This window comes from Copadichromis virginalis, linkage group LG9, assembly GCF_057382275.1.
Source record: "Copadichromis virginalis isolate Kocher_CV1m ecotype Utaka linkage group LG9, C_Virginalis_male_GT1.1, whole genome shotgun sequence".
Taxonomy (NCBI): domain Eukaryota; kingdom Metazoa; phylum Chordata; class Actinopteri; order Cichliformes; family Cichlidae; genus Copadichromis; species Copadichromis virginalis.
The window spans coordinates 31,036,180-31,053,211 of NC_140626.1; the positions used below are offsets into that span (position 1 = coordinate 31,036,180).

At 41.6% G+C, this 17,032-nt stretch overlaps 1 protein-coding gene across 1 annotated transcript; it reads left to right on the forward strand.

Annotated features, from left to right (window-relative positions):
* Window positions 1-1,559: 1,559 nt before the first annotated feature.
* Window positions 1,560-13,406, forward strand: LOC146702200 (uncharacterized). The gene is made up of 3 exons (XM_085468910.1): window positions 1,560-1,577; window positions 9,056-9,484; window positions 12,101-13,406. The coding sequence occupies exons 1-3, from the start codon at window positions 1,560-1,562 to the stop codon at window positions 12,677-12,679; spliced, it is 1,026 nt and encodes a 341-aa protein (XP_085325036.1). The 3' UTR covers window positions 12,680-13,406.
* The last annotated feature ends 3,626 nt before the right edge of the window (window positions 13,407-17,032 follow it).

The window sequence follows — 17,032 nt, forward strand, 5'->3', positions numbered from 1 at the left end:
ACACAGAGAGTTGCAGAGATTTTTATTTTATTTTTGTTACCCGAACAGTCACACCACTGAAAAATTTGGTCGCATTTGTGACCAAATTGTTCGCACTCTAGTGCCCTGTGTTGTCTGTCATCACTGTCAGTGCTGTATGTTTAATATCACTGTGGCTTCAGTGTATCTGTTCTGTTTTACAGTTCATAAACTTTTGTCTTCTGTTTACAGTCTTTGGTTAGACAAGCGCTTTTAGCAACTATTCAGAGGAGAATATACTTCCTGAACAACAATGTCGCCTAGAGGCTGAAGACAGTACTGCATATATCATGTTGTTTTTGGTTTTTCGTTTCTGCTCATACATAACAGTAAAAGTTTAGGATGTTGTGAAGATAAAAGCAAACACTTCAGTCAACCCACACTTGGACCCTGAAATGTGTGAAGATCTAAATATTTATCAAAGTCAGATTTATAATATGTGATGCATAACTGTGTGTTATAGGGGAAAAACAAAAACAAGGTTGAGTATGGAGAGAAACAACAGAGTAACAGAGACTAAAGAAATATTACACAGACGTAAAAAATCCCTTTTTTAAAACCAGTCACTCCTGTTAAAATATAAGATATTAGTAGAATATTTTTACAAAGTTTAAAATGACCTTTACCTTGCAATAACACACCTTGGAAACTGCTATTGTAAATAAGTGCTATATATAAAAGGAAATGCATACATGCATTAATAAAAAATAAAATCAAAATTGAAGTGAAATGAATATAATTGTCACGGCTGTGGCAGCAGTCGTGTGGTGTTGTAAGGAAAGACCCAAGATGCAGATCAACGCAGAGATGCGAGTGAGTTTTAGTGCAGGATAGGAAAACTGAAACATTGTGGAGGTAAGCACAACGACACAGAGCTCTCAGTTCTCACTCCTTCTTTATTCGTCTCCAACATCAACTGCGCATATCGCGCCACAAAACACAGGAACACACTTCCTATACACTGGGTGTGAGTGGAGCCCTCTAGTGGTCCACCACACATGTCCCCCCCCGAACACCCAGCAGAACTAGTCCAGGACCCGGGGCTTAAGCAAACGGCCGGAACGGCTGAACTGGGGGGGGTGGGGAACTGACAGAGGGCAACCCAGCCCGGGAGCGAGGCTGGCACTGGCGGTCAGAAAAAGCTTCAGACGACTTGGACTCCGTTGATTTTGGGTCACTCCTGGGGGAAAAAACAGAATCCATCAGCCCGGTGGCAGGTGGGCGGCCGCGGCGAGGGGCCTGGGCCGGGACCACCTGATCCTCTTGCATAACATGTTCAGGCTTAAGTCTGTCAACAGAGACAACTTCCTGCCGACCGCCAAAGTCCAAAATGAAATGTTTGTTGCCTGGTTTAAGAACCCTGTATGGCCCGTCATATGGTGGACGCAGCGGAGTCCTATGGGCATCGTGCCTGACGAAAACGAAACGAGCAGAGTCCAACAAACTCGGAACAAAAGTGTCAGGCAGGCAGTGGTGCACAGGACCAGGAACAGGAAATGAGTCTCTTGGGGGGCGAAAAGGCAACAAAGAGGTATCGAAACATGGGGGAGGGCTCTCAGGTAAGAATTCCCCAGGGACCCGGAGAGGCTGGCCGAGGACCAGTTCAGCCGGGGAAACCCCGAGGTCTTCTTTAACCGCGCTACACAATCCCAGCAAAACCCACGGAAGACGCTTCCTATACACTGGGTGTGAGTGGAGCCCTCTAGTGGTCCACCACAAAATAACCTAAACTGGGGAAAAGTAGTAAACAAACCTGAAATCATACGAACACGGGAAAACCGCACGGAGAATGTTGGGGTTAGAGACACAGCGATACACAGACAAACCAACGACAAGCAGAGATAGACACACTATAAATACACAAGGTAATCAGGAAAAGAACACAAACCTAGACTGAGACCTTCAAAGTAAAACAGAAAAATTCAAAAACAAACTCAGGGACATGAACAGAGCACTGGGGGAGGACATGGGTAGGTATAGAAAACACTAAACACAAAACCCCCAAGAACAAGAAAACAAGAATTAACCCAAAACACAAGATGATACCAATATTAAACACAAAACTCTGGGTCTAAGGACCCCGGACCATGACAATATCCATTAAGAAAAAATTACCTCCTATTAAGGTCGTGTCCAAATTCATGGGCTGCATCCTCCTGAGGACCCGGCCTTCGCGGTATACTTGGGCCGGGTCCTCAGAAGGTCGGGTAGGCTGGAAGTAAACGGCCGTGAAATTGAACGGTCTAGCCTTCTGATTAGCGTCACCGCTGTCTCGGTGGAGTTTAATAAACTCAGCCGTCTGCTCCTTGCTATCTAAAATATAACCAGACACTGGCGTAAATTCTCGACTGTCTCATACTTCTGTTTAATCAGTTTTCTGTTTGACGTTTAGTCAGCTGTGTAAAAACCAAGGAGGAACCCACCCAGGGGGATTAATACATTTATTTTATCTAATCTAATCTAATAACTTTAATCTCAGCCACACCGATTTACTCACGAACAAACAAAACACTGAAAAAAGCCCAACAATAACATTTTTAGGTTGTCTAAGGGACTTATATATTACGTTTAACCTGAGCAGCGAAAGTCCGCGGTGATCTGAAAATGATGTGCCGGGAGTTGTGCCGTTCTCGGCCGCATCAGTAACCCTCAAGCTCCCGGCTAGCTATCGAGCTGGTGGGTAGCAGAAGCCTCCGAAAACGTCGAAGCACTTTTGCAAATATGCGATATCTTGATAAACCGAGCAGATATTTGATGTTTACACAACTACTTTCTCGCCTGAAAATATGTTAAAAGTTTATTTTGTGACCCAGAAAGATTAGTATGAGTAATTTTAAAACTTAGTAGCGGCCGCCATTGTTGGAAACTGGAGTTTGGCTGGGCTGCGCTATGAATTCTGGGATATGGCAGGCCACGAAGGACACACCCGACCCATCCTTCAAATTCGGGGAAAAGGAGGACGCATTTGTCGGCTGCATTCGGAGGAGTCTACGAATTTGGACAGCCTTCGGCGCGTCGCTGTGACGTAATCGGTCTACAAATGCGACCTCAGGAGGATGCAGCCCATGAATTTGGACACGACATATGAGTTTCATTTTAGTTCAGTGATGGTGGATTATAACCTCCATTCAAAGCATTCAAAAAAGAGAAGAGGAAACTGTAGAACATGTTATATTACACTGTGAGAAGGTAACTGATCCAAAACCTCAGTAACATAAAAATGAAACTGAATCTTATTGATTTACTGCAAAAGGACTCAAGAAGTGAAAGTTATCAGGCCTTATTCCAGTTTTTAAAAGTAAAGTAAATTGTTGCTGGTCGACGTTCCAGTTCACACTCCACACCAGTTGGTGGCGGTAATTCACCATTTTGTTGTTTGACAACGACAAATACAATTTGTAGGAAGACGAAGAAGAAGGGTTGCGAAACAAAGTAAGAATGTTCCATGAGAGGAGGTGTTTGCACAGAGAGCTGCTTTTCCATTCAAAGAGAATAAAGTAGTACCACCGTTTGGATCGATATCTGCATCGATCTGCCCACCCTTGTCTCCTGGATCGTAGCTGAGATCAGCGTGAACCACGTGGGTCTCTGCTCCCTGATCTGTTTCCTGTGTTTGGAAAGAGTTGCAGCTTCATCGCGGAGTTTCTCTCGGTTTGTGGGCTCATCTAAAGGTAAGCACCGAGCTAACTTTACTGTGAGTTCAGTTCATGTTGAGTTTAGCTCCTGAATGAGGTCTTCTGCTGCTCTCCTCGGTGTCTGTTCACAGTTTATTGTGAACACGTTGAGAGAAGAGTGAGAGAGTGTTTGGAGAAAAACACCAGCTAATCATTAGCTCAGCATGCTGGGAGAAGTTGGAGCAGAAAAGTCTTTTCATTGTCCCTGCAGCTGTTTTTCTGCCTGCACCAAACCTCTACAGCCTCATTTCTATTTGAAGTGATAACAGGAAATGGATGAGAGCGATCTGCTGCAGTATCAGGGTCACAATAAGTTTGTCCAGCTGCTGTGGATGAACACATGAGAGGAAGTGAAATGGCCTGTATTTGTCACAATGGCTGTGTCCCAATTCAGGGTCTGCACGCTTGAAGTACGCGCACTACGTACGGTGCGTACTATAAGTACGAGAAGTGCGGAAGTGAGAGGCTTGTGAAATGGGACGGTATACGCTTCGTCGCACTGTTCAGGTTGCCTAGCAACCATGATACTAACCGCGAGACACGTTACATACAGCTTTTTTTGACAGAAATGGAGAAAAATGTTTTGTTAGTCATTCATTTTTGTTATGACATCACTTTGATTAGTTGAGTATCTGAGGCTGAGACCACGGGACTGTAAAACATGATTGTTGGGCTTCATTTCTGTGCTGAACAGTCATTTAAGATTAGTTAGTAAATAACAATTAGTTAATGTTGTTCATGAGACTAAAGTCATCTCACTGCGGTAATGTAAATATAATATGGCCAATATTATAGTATTGTCAGATTATATATATATATATATATATATATATATATATGTGTGTGTGTATATATATATATATATATATATATATATATATATACACATATATATCACTGACTTTCAGCTTGTTGTGTTTGTGCATATATGACTGACTTTAATTATTAAACATTCGCACATAAATAAGTGACGTCATATTCAGTACTTTTGACAGTTCACTCTTCGGCCGCTCCATCTTATTAGGGAAATTCCACATACATAAATGTAAATTTCAAAACTCAACCCCATCATTTAATTTGTTTTTGATTGAAATTGAATATTACTCAAACTCTCTTAAATTAACTTCCAATAAAAAAGGTTTATCATTGATTGAAATTCATTCAGAAATGTTTAACGAATGAGCTGTCACAACTTTCAAGTACAAAGTTGTTATGAAGTCTGTCACATATTCCCCCCCCCTTTTTTTTTTCTTTTTTTTTTGTCCTTTATTTATTCATCCTTCCTATTTCATTGTACTGTATATTGTTACGCTTATTTGCCTTGTATGTCTACTGTACAAACTGAGCTGGAATGACTGACTGTTCACTTTATAATTTCAATAAAGTTTGGAAATAAAAAAGAAACCTCTTCGGCCGCTCCCTTCTGCCGTATTTTGCGGCAAAATTATCCACACTCACCACCGCGCTATGAATTGTGGGATATATGGGACCACGAAGCGTGCTCCGGACCACGCTTGATATTTGGGGAAATCGACGGCGCATTTGGAGTATGCATTTGAAGTACACTTCGAATTGGGACAGCCGTCGTCGCGTGGCGGTGACGTAACCGCACTTAAAATGCGTACTTCAAGCGTGAATTGGGACACAGCCAATAAACTTTATTGTCCAGCTGCTGTGGATGAACACATGAGAGGAAGTGAACTCCTACAAAGTCTCATTTTAATGAGTCTGGCTGCTGTAAAGTGATGCACAGGAAGATGTTAACAAAAACTAATGAAACAGAGATGAAAGTAAACAGTGTTCATATTTGAAAGCACAGAGAATAAAATATATTGTGGTGGTTAATGTGCAGCTCTTGGTGATTTGGGAGAATCATGTTTTTAATCGTGTTGTGGATTGAATGTTGGGTTTTATTTTATCTACAGAAGTTTTTCCCACCTGTGATCGTTCAGATTGATCTGTTGGGTTGACTTGAATCATGTGAAGGTTTAAAGCTGCACTTCCTCCAAAGAGAATAAAGTATAATCATGAAGAATGTAAAAATGTCTTCCTGTGTCAAACACAGCTGCAGTCAAAGCAGGAAGGAAAGCACTGAAACCGCTGATTAAAACTCGTTACTCAAAGATCACTGATCAATTTCCATGAGTACTATTCACAGAGAGTTGGGGAGTCGCTGCAATCACAGCATTTGATCAGTGAGCTTTAATCAGTGGTTGTTGTTCAATGTTCATGAGGATTTGCATATTAATGCTCAATAACTGTCCATTGTTCCTTCAGTGGTGCTAGGGTGCTAACATGCTAAAAGCAGAGTTACTCACCCCTAGGGTTGCCAACCGTCCCTTAAAAAATAAAAACGTCCCGTATTTAGAAACAAAAGTACACGTCCCGTATTGAGCTAATAAGGGACGCACTTTGTCCTGTAATACAGTGATAATCAAAAGTAGTCTATAACTTTTAATGGAATTAACGCTTTGTTTGAAAACATAATTCCCAGCCCCTCTCCTGCTTTGTGACCAATGAGCTGACAGCACACTTATGACAATTCGAGTATGACAAGTCAGATTACCGCTTATCTCATTGGTCGAGGAAAGGTCGCTTACGGAGAAAATACCGGAAGACAACAGATGACCACAACAAGAAGCATGGCCAACAGGGAAACAAACGCCAACACTGCGGTGCAAGTCTCGGACGACAGTACACCTAAAGCTGGACATACACTGTGCGATTTTCAAACTGCACGATTGACTCGCAGGGGTTAGAAGTTGGTAGGTCACGATGCAGGGTCTCACCCGATGCTCTGATGCGACCCGAGTGCTCACACTGTGCCTCCATAAAATGAAGGTTATAACAGAAAATCTGTCGCTCGCTCCCTCTCTGTCTTTCACTCACACAGACACACCACCACCATCAACTTTGCTAAATTGCTAATGAAAACCATTAATCAGGCAGCTGTGATTGAGCAGCAATGTAAATCCAACTATTTTCACGGTTGTTGTGGTCGTGACATTGGCTGGTTGGCAGCCAATGTTAAGGAGCATTACCGCCCCCTGGCACACATCTCAGTGGACATTTAGATGAGAAAATATATATTTGACACATTTTAGGAAAATAATAATAAAATAACAATAAATAAAATGAATGTTCCCTTTAGAAATCTTTTCTTTTTTTGGCTCTATAAAAATAGTTGTTTTTCATTTTCTCAGGCTCTTACAGCCTTACCTGTATCATAACAAAGTGTATAAACCCCAATCCACCTTTAACATGGTCCTTCTCCCAAACCTTCAAATAGGACTTTCTGGCCCTGTCATAGTAAAGGGCTGCTTAGAATATTAGAGCCAATGTCACAAAGTTCCTCCTGAAGTATAAGTGAGTGAGAGAGTTTCCTCACTTTGCAGCACAACACGTCTCACAAGATTTCTACAAGCAATCAGAGTGAATTTGTACTTTGTGTTGTCAGATGAACATATGAGACACTTTGACTCTTCAGTGCAGTGTGGAGCCTAACAAAGATCTGTTTTGTGTCCCAGCTGATCAGCAGGAGGAGAAGAGTCTGACGGAGCAGCAGAGGAACATTTTCAGCCATCTGGACTCAGCTGAGTCACTACAGAGGAAACAATGAGCTCAACACAGGAGGTGAGGAAAATATCACAGTTTCACCAAATAATCAGTCACGTCTAAAACTCTCATCCTCCAAACCGGTTATATGACTGTGTTGTATATTATGTTGTTTTTTTAGACTATTATGTTTACAAACATTATTAAGTCACAAGCAAAGAAAGACTACACCACAGCACATGTGTAAGGCTTATTCATCGAAATTATTTAATAATCAAATGGACATAACATTTTGTTCTTCACCCCAAAAATACACATTCAAAGCATCACAACAGCAGCCCGAATGAAGGAAAATGAAGGAAAATAAAACATATGTGTATTTTCTGTTGCCTACATTGTAGAGGGTGACTTTGCCTCTAAACAGGAACATGAGCAGGGAAGAGGTTAAAGTGGGATTGAGCAGGTGGGAACCCTAAAATCAGCTGTAGTGGCTCAGCGTGGGGAAAAGAATCACAGCTCACAATAATTTCTGTTGAGAGCTCCAGTAGATTTTCTTAAAGTACAGGCTGTGATCAGCTGACCTGCTGCTCTCTGTGGATGTACACAACTGAATTCAACCAGATGTCAGCAGATGTTTCATGAGCTGTCCTGGCTGATTTCCATCCTCTACACTGACAGTACACTGTCTTTATATTAGACACTATACTGTTGGTATGAAGGTGGAACTCAGTGAATGAATGTCAGCATCATGAGCTTCAGTTTAAATGAATCTCTGCTACACTTAATCTAACTGTGACATGAGCACCACAGTCACTGTGCACCAGTCACACACTGTTCTTTACTTTAAATCACAGTTCAGCAAACGAACCTGTTTATCCTGCACTAACCTGCAGAGGATCTTCATGCAGTCTTTAAATAACACAGTTAATCTGCCTCAGATTGTTTTGCAGCATCTTTCACAACCTGAAAAAACATAATGTCACATGTACAGACCCAATATCTGATTTCAACACATGAGGACTTACATGTAAGCTTTAATCTCCAGTTGATCAAATCCCACTGAGCAGTCCTTCCCTTTAAATCTAACCTCTCTTCTTCCTCTCCTGTCCTGTGTGTCTTATCTTTCTCCATCTCTGAGTGAAGTTAGCTCTCTTTCTTTTCTCTCCCTGTGATGTGCAGCAGCTGGACCTTTAGCCAGCAACACACTGTGAGACAAACTGCACACAAACAGTTTGTGTGTTTGCTGATGTTTGTTGATAGAAACGCTGCATTTGAAATTACCTGTTTGTTCAGGTGCTGTGCAAAAAAGAAAGAAGAACAACGTCTCACTTTAACTCCTGACTATGACTCACAGTTTTGCCTCTTTCATCTCTTTTTATGTTTCAAACCCTGGTGATTAGTACACGATCAGGATTGTCTTTCATGTGTTTCTTTTCAGGCTCTAATTGGTTTGATGTTTGATGCCTGCAGTGATGAAATGACTCCTCTCAAATTTCTCAAACCAAAAGTAAAAAATCTGTTTTGTAAATACAATGAGTAGAAAGTCTTTTTTTCTGTGGGGAGTAAAAGTAAAGAAAAAAAGGAAAAATATTTTAGAGTGTTTGAACAGTCATGAATTATTTTTAACACCAGGTTGGATGTAATGTGTTAGAACTACCAGTAGGTGGTGATAAGAGACCTTTAAGGTGTTTGGTGCCACACTCCACCTTCAGGTTTAAAACTAGTGTTAATGGAGGGAGTTTGAAGGTTGAGTTTGTTCCACGACTGCATTTCACTCACTGCCTCTGTTTGTATCTCTGTCACTGCAGGACCAACATGGAGCGAGAAGTCAGCGCTCTCAGGAGGCCGACAAACCTCAACCAAGAAAGGGAGAGAAAAAACACACCTGTGACGAGTGTGGGATGGGTTTTACTGGGAAGGCTAAACTAAAACGTCATCAGGTCATCCACACTGGAGAGAGACCGTTCAGCTGTGACTTGTGTGGAAAGACTTTTTCCTGGAAGAGTGCTCTAAAAAGACACCAACTCATCCACACTGGAGTTAAAGTGTACTGCTGTGATCAGTGTGGCAAACAGTTTACAAACAACACATTGTTACAACGCCACATGTTTACCCACACTGAGGGGAGACCTTACAAATGCGTCCTGTGTGAGAAGACTTTTAAAGCTCCACGTTACCTGAAAGAACACCAACAGATCCACACCAGAAAGAGACTGTACAAGTGCAGTTACTGTGAGGTATGTACCGTATTTCCCGGACTACAAAGCGCACCTGAATATTAGCCGCACAAGCTAAAATCAGAGGAAAATCCTGTTTTGTACATACATTAGCCGCACCTGACCAAAAGCCGCAGGTGTTTCAATGTTGACTTATCATATGTAAGAGAATATGCACAAAGCGAATTGTCAGGAAAGAGATGGCTGTTTGGAGACACACCCCTTTTATTAATATTTTGAAAATCAAGTTATGGGTACATATTTGCACATGTGCTGTGCTTCATAAATGAGTAACAAATGTAGTACATAACAATAACCTACAGCACACCAGAAAAATAGATTCGGACTACCTTTTAGGCTCAGGTGCAGAGACACGGCTTTAACAAGAAGAAAAGTCAGTCATTCACCACCATCTTCCTGCGCACTAAAACCACCAAAGTCCTCTTCTCCAGTGTCGGATACGAACAGGCTCAGGATGGCTTCGTCATCCACTCTCAGCTTCTTTCCTTCGTTGTCACTTTCAAAACCAAAGATAATCCTCATTGTCATTGTCAGTGTCAGAGTCGAACACCCTCTGAAGGGCCGTGGCGGTGTCCTCCTCTTCATTATGCAGCAGTCCAGCCCTTCGAAATCCGTTGGTGATCGTGGATGTTTGCACACTTTTCCACGCTGTCAGAATCCACCGGTAGAGTTGAGCACAACTTGCTTTTCGCAAGTTTATCGCCGCTCGTCATCCACGACTCCCGCTGAACGCATAGCGCTACTTTGAAGTTTGTTTTTCGCGCTACTTGTACAGCACTATGTTGCCTGGCGGATGGACATGTGACCAACATACCACTCTTGAACCCCGATCCTTCCGCCAGGCAACGTAGTGCCGTACAACAGCGGAACAAACAAAACAAATTGTCTTATGATATCACAAAAATCATGGACAATCTATAGAAAAGCCGCACCTGACTAAAAGCCGCAGGGTTCAAAGCTTGTGCAAAAAGTAGCGGCTTATAGCCCGACAATTACGGTATTTATATTGTTGTCATTTTAGCCTGACTGTTTGGAACAACTCTGCTCATTAAACTATGTTAGCATGTTAGCAATTCTACTGCATGGAAAAGCAGCTCTGAGTCATTATTCAGATTTTCATTTCAAATTCAAAAATTCAAATTCAAATTTTATTTGTCACGTACACAGTCATACACAGTACGATATGTAGTGAAATGCTTGGACAACTGCTCGTGACCTAAAGAAAACAAAATAGGAAAAGGCTATGAATAAGATAGGAAATAAATATGAAAAATTAAAAAGGGTAAATTTAACTAGGAAGGAATAAAATATAAATTAAGGTTAAAAATGAAATAACTGTACAACACAAATTAGAATGAAGGGTAAATTTAACTGGGAGAATAAGATAAAATATATAAATTAAAGTTGAAAATAAAATAACTGTACAACAAAATACACAATATAGAACTATATAAGAATGTATGAAGAAATATAAATAAATATATACACAATAACAGCAGCGTGATTTAAGTAATGAAGTGATTTCAGTTGTGATTTTTGTTTACAGGATCATGAAAAACTAAAAGTGCTGAAAATTAATATGATGGTGTTATTTAATGTTCAGGCAGTTTCCTGGTATATAATGACATTTTTATTATTTCCACATAAAAGGCCTTTTGTTTACAGAGCCTGATTCCTCTGTTAGGAGTACATGGAATAAAATAAAACACAAATGAAAATAAGTACAAAACCAAACATTCAGTAATCTTCTATTATGGTTAACAAAGTTGTGTTGTTACGTAATAGTATTTTAGTATAGTAGTAGTGTTAAAATACTCATTTAATATTATAATTGCAGTGTCATGGGGGTAGTAGTGTTTTTCTTGTGTCCCATTCAGCTGAGTGTTATAACTACACAGTTAGTGTTATTAATGCAGTATTAAATTAGTATTATTGCAGTGTTACATTAGTAGTTTTGCACTGTGTTGGTACCCTGCAGATATTAGGATAGTAGTACTTTAGTGCAAGTCAGATGTTATTGTAACATATTAGTAGTATCAGTATTAATGCAGCACGGTGGCACGGTGGTTAGCACTGTTGCCGCACAGCAAGAAGGTCCTGAGTTCAATTCCACCATCAGGCCGGGGTCTTTCTGTGTGGAGTTTGCATGTTCTCCCCGTGTTTGCGTGGGTTCCCCCCGGGTACTCCGGCTTCCTCCCACCGTCCAAAGACATGCAACTTGTGGGGATAGGTTAATTGGATAATCCAAATTGCCACTAGGTGTGAATGTGCGAGTGAAAGTGAGTGCGAATGGTTGTCTGTCCCTGTGTGTTAGCCCTGTGACAGACTGGCGACCTGTCCAGGGTGTACCCCGCCTCTCGCCCTATGACAGCTGGGATAGGCTCCAGCGCCCCCTGCGACCCTGAAAAGGATAAGCGGAAGTGAATGGATGGATGGACAGTATTAATGTAGTATTATGATGGTAGTATTGTAGTTTTTACAGCCCACTAAACTGAGTGTGTTAACTGAAACAGTAAAATGTAATTGGACGTCTGCAGAGATGCTCTTTATTTCAGGCGACGTTCAGGATAAAAATGTTGAAGGACTGACTTACAATGTCTTTGTGTCTTTGTTTAGAAGCAGAGCGACACAGATGGATCCAGTTCTCAACCCTGTCATTACTGTGGTGGTGGGAAAAACTTCCTCTGTGACCTTTGTGGAAAAACTTTCAGCCATAGAAAAAACCTAAAAACACATCAACGTAAACACACTGGAGACAAACTGGAACACTGCAAAGAATGTGGGCGAAGTTTCACCACATCAAGTAGATTAAAACGCCATGAACTGATTCACAGTGGGGTTAAAGAGCACCTCTGTGATCAGTGTGGGTCATCTTTCACCACTGCAGTCAACCTTAAAGAACACAAACGTGTCCACACAGGAGAGAAACCATACAAGTGCAGACACTGTGACAAAAGCTTTTCACGCTCATGTCATTGTAACAAGCATGAACGTACACACATGGAAGGAAACTACAGCTGTGACCAGTGTGACAAGAGCTTCAGGAATCTCAGTTCATACACCACACACAAACGATCCCACGTTACTAAAAAACTGTTTCACTGTTACCAATGTCCCAAAACATTCACTAAATTATCTGCTCTGTGCAAACATCACCTTGATCACTCAGGGCTGAAATCGCTCCCATCACAGTGAATCTGCAGAGACAGAAAGATCCTCTTCTGCTTTCAGGGTGAGACTCAAAACTCCTGAGATCAGGCTCCACAGAGTTCAGATGGAATCTCCTGTAAAGATCTGATGAGGCAACTATGAATGAAAATGGTTCCCTAGTTCCATTTTAAGCTTTCTAAACTGTTCTACTTCAGTGTTCATGTCGAGTGGTTTGCTTTGCTTCAGCAGTTGGATGAAAAAATCTGTTTTCATGTTATCAGTGACCTCCTGACCCAGTATGAACCTTCCAGATCCCTCAGGTCATCTGGATCCGGTCTTTTATCAGTTCCCAGAGTCAGAACCAGACACGGAGAAGCTGCATTCAGCTTTTATGCTCCATATATCTGGAACAAACTCCCAGAAAGCCTCACATCAGCTGAAACACTGAGTTTATTTAAATCCAGGTTGAAGATTCACCTGTTCTCAGCTGCATTTGAATAAAACACCAAATCCACACTTTTAAGCTTAAATTTCAAAACTTACATTTTAACTACTGATTTTATCTACTGTTCTGATTTTATCTACTGTTTTTTTTAATCCATTTTAAATCATGCTTTTCATTTTATTTTATTTTTCTAATGTCTCTGTAAAGCACTTTGAATCACCTTGTTGTTGAATTGTGCTATATAAATAATCTTACCTTATCAAGTTTTTATTGAATGTATTTTGAACGTGAAGTCTTGAAAATGTTAAATAAACATTTAAAATGTTAAACAAAGAAATAGTTTGAGCTGTGATTTCGCTTCCTGTTTTTCAGAGTAAAGACTGAAGTGACAAATGGAAACATGTTTACAGTCACAGTCAGATGAACTGTTTTCAGTGGCACAGATGGAGGTTCATCAGAGGAGGAGACTTGGCTGTTCTCCACTCACACTGAACAGGGTTCCTGCAACTTATTAAAAATCTGAAATGTAAGAACCTGAAATGTAAGAAAAATAAAATATTCAAAACCTGACTTCCGGTAATGGCGGCAAAGTGAGGAGACCCGTGCTTCGCGAGCTCAGTTGTCTTTTTCGTTAAATACTCTCTGTAAATCCAAAATAGAACTTACGTTTTGACATAGTTTGTTTGGGAACATATGAGAACGCTAACATGCCTAAAAAACTGAACAAGGACAAACAAAAAACTACGTCTGAGGCACAAGACGAAAGCGGGGTGGAGGAAGGGCAGATGGACGCTATGCATGAACACGAGCAAGAAAAGCAACCTGCAAACCCAGAAATGCCTTCTACCTTGGACCTTTTAAACGCTATTCGATTGTTCAAGCAAGAGTTCCATACTGAAATGGGTGGTATTATGTCAGCAATAGGAGCTGTTCAAGCTGATATACAAAAATGTGGAGGGCGAATTGACGAGGCTGAAAAAAGAATCTCCAACGCGGAGGACGAAATCACCTTATTGAAAAATGATATGGAATGCCTTGAAAGACAGGCCAAATTTCTATCTAAAAAGGTGGAGGATTTGGAAGGAAGAAGTCGGCGTAATAACATCCGAATCCTCGGCATCCCTGAGAAAGAAGAAGGTACAGATCCACGTACTTTCATGGAGAAGTTTATATCGGACATTTTGAAAATTCCCCCTCCTGTCCTGGAGAGAGCGCACAGGATAATCACAAGGCAAAGCTCCATTGCAAACCGATCGAGAACTTTTATAATTAAGTGCTTAAGTTACAGAGATCGAGATGGCATCATGAAAGCCGCTAGGACGACAAAAGAACTGACGTATAAGGACAATAAGATAGCCTTCCTGCCGGACCTGCCTGCAGAGACATATAGACAGCAGCGTCAGTATGATGGTATGAGGAAGAAGCTGCGGGAGATTGGATCGTGGAAACATCGGATCATTTATCCAGCGAGGCTGCTTTTGACCAACGAGGAACGTACGCATGTATTCGATACACCAGCGGACGTGGACGCCTACATTAAGAGCCTCAATCAAGTACAAGATGTTTGATAAGGTATATGATGGTAGATCACTAACTCGTAAATACACTAAGTGTATTTATGAACCATAATGGACAGAACAATTTATTATATTGCCAAAGGGTTGTTATACAATGCTGGGTTAGACATTGGTTGTTTTGTTCTCTTAATAAGAGTTACTAGTAATTTCACTTATTGTGTCAAATGTGTGAGAGTAAAAACTTGACAAGGTGGATTTATTTCTATTGTTATTATCTTTTTTTTTCTTTAGTTAAATTCTTTTAATCAATTGTAATTACTTTAACAACTGTTGCTAAATGCAGGTGAATAGTTCCTCGGTTTAGGGTGGACATGTTCCAAGAAGAGGGCGGAAGTAGTTTTGGGGTTAAGGGATGCCTGTATGTTCTTACACAGGCTGGGGTGTGGGAAGGGTTGCTCTCTCAAATCGGTAAATTCTCAACATGGTACAATACTTTTCTTTTGTGTATATACAGTGGGGCAAAAAAGTATTTAGTCAGCCACCGATTGTGCAAGTTCCCCCACTTAAAATGATGACAGAGGTCAGTAATTTGCACCAGAGGTACACTTCAACTGTGAGAGACAGAATGTGGAAAAAAAAATAAAAATAAAAATAAAATCCATGAATCCACATGGTAGGATTTGTAAAGAATTTATTCGTAAATCAGGGTGGAAAATAAGTATTTGGTCAATAACAAAAATACAACTCAATACTTTGTAACATAACCTTTGTTGGCAATAACAGAGGTCAAACGTTTACTATAGGTCTTTACCAGGTTTGCACACACAGTAGCTGGTATTTTGGCCCATTCCTCCATGCAGATCTTCTCGAGAGCAGTGATGTTTTGGGGCTGTCGCCGAGCAACACGGACTTTCAACTCCCGCCACAGATTTTCTATGGGGTTGAGGTCTGGAGACTGGCTAGGCCACTCCAGGACTTTCAAATGCTTCTTACGGAGCCACTCCTTTGTTGCCCGGGCGGTGTGTTTTGGATCATTGTCATGTTGGAAGACCCAGCCTCGTTTCATCTTCAAAGTTCTCACTGATGGAAGGAGGTTTTGGCTCCAAATCTCACGATACATGGCCCCATTCATTCTGTCCTTAACACGGATCAGTCGTCCGTTCCGTTGGCAGAAAAACAGCCCCATAGCATGATGTTTCCACCCCCATGCTTCACAGTAGGTATGGTGTTCTTGGGATGCAACTCAGTATTCTTCTTCCTCCAAACACGACGAGTTGAGTTTATACCAAAAAGTTCTACTTTGGTTTCATCTGACCACATGACATTCTCCCAATCCTCTGCTGTATCATCCATGTGCTCTCTGGCAAACTTCAGACGGGCCTGGACATGCACTGGCTTCAGCAGCGGAACACGTCTGGCACTGCGGGATTTGATTCCCTGCCGTTGTAGTGTGTTACTGATGGTGACCTTTGTTACTTTGGTCCCAGCTCTCTGCAGGTCATTCACCAGGTCCCCCCGTGTGGTTCTGGGATCTTTGCTCACCGTTCTCATGATCATTTTGACCCCACGGGATGAGATCTTGCGTGGAGCCCCAGATCGAGGGAGATTATCAGTGGTCTTGTATGTCTTCCATTTTCTGATGATTGCTCCCACAGTTGATTTTTTCACACCAAGCTGCTTGCCTATTGTAGATTCACTCTTCCCAGTCTGGTGCAGGTCTACAATACTTTTCCTGGTGTCCTTCGAAAGCTCTTTGTTCTTGGCCATGGCGGAGTTTGGAGTCTGACTGTTTGAGGCTGTGGACAGGTGTCTTTTATACAGATGATGAGTTCAAACAGGTGCCATTCATACAGGTAACGAGTGGGGGACAGAAAAGCTTCTTACAGAAGACGTTACAGGTCTGTGAGAGCCAGAGATTTTCCTTGTTTGAGGTGACCAAATACTTATTTTCCACCCTAATTTACGAATAAGTTCTTTACAAATCCTACCATGTGAATTCATGGATTTTTTTTTCACATTCTGTCTCTCACAGTTGAAGTGTACCTCTGGTGCAAATTACTGACCTCTGTCATCATTTTAAGTGGGGGAATTTGCACAATCGGTGGCTGACTAAATACTTTTTTGCCCCACTGTATGTAACACCGGTGAAATTGAATAAATATAATAACAGAAGTCCAGATACATGTTTTAAATGTGGAGAAGCCCGTGGAACATTTTTCCACTGTATATGGGAATGCAGAATTGTCCGTGCATTTTGACCGGACCAGGCGGAGGAGCCGGTGGTGGCTGAACAGCCTCGCCAGAACCATCAGCAGACACTGGGACGTGCTGGCTGGGTCCTCCCGGACCCCCAGCTGACGAGGCAAGAGGCTGAACGGGCCCCTCGGACCCTCCAGCGGAGACAGGTGGCTGACCAGAAGATTGAGGAGAGGAGCG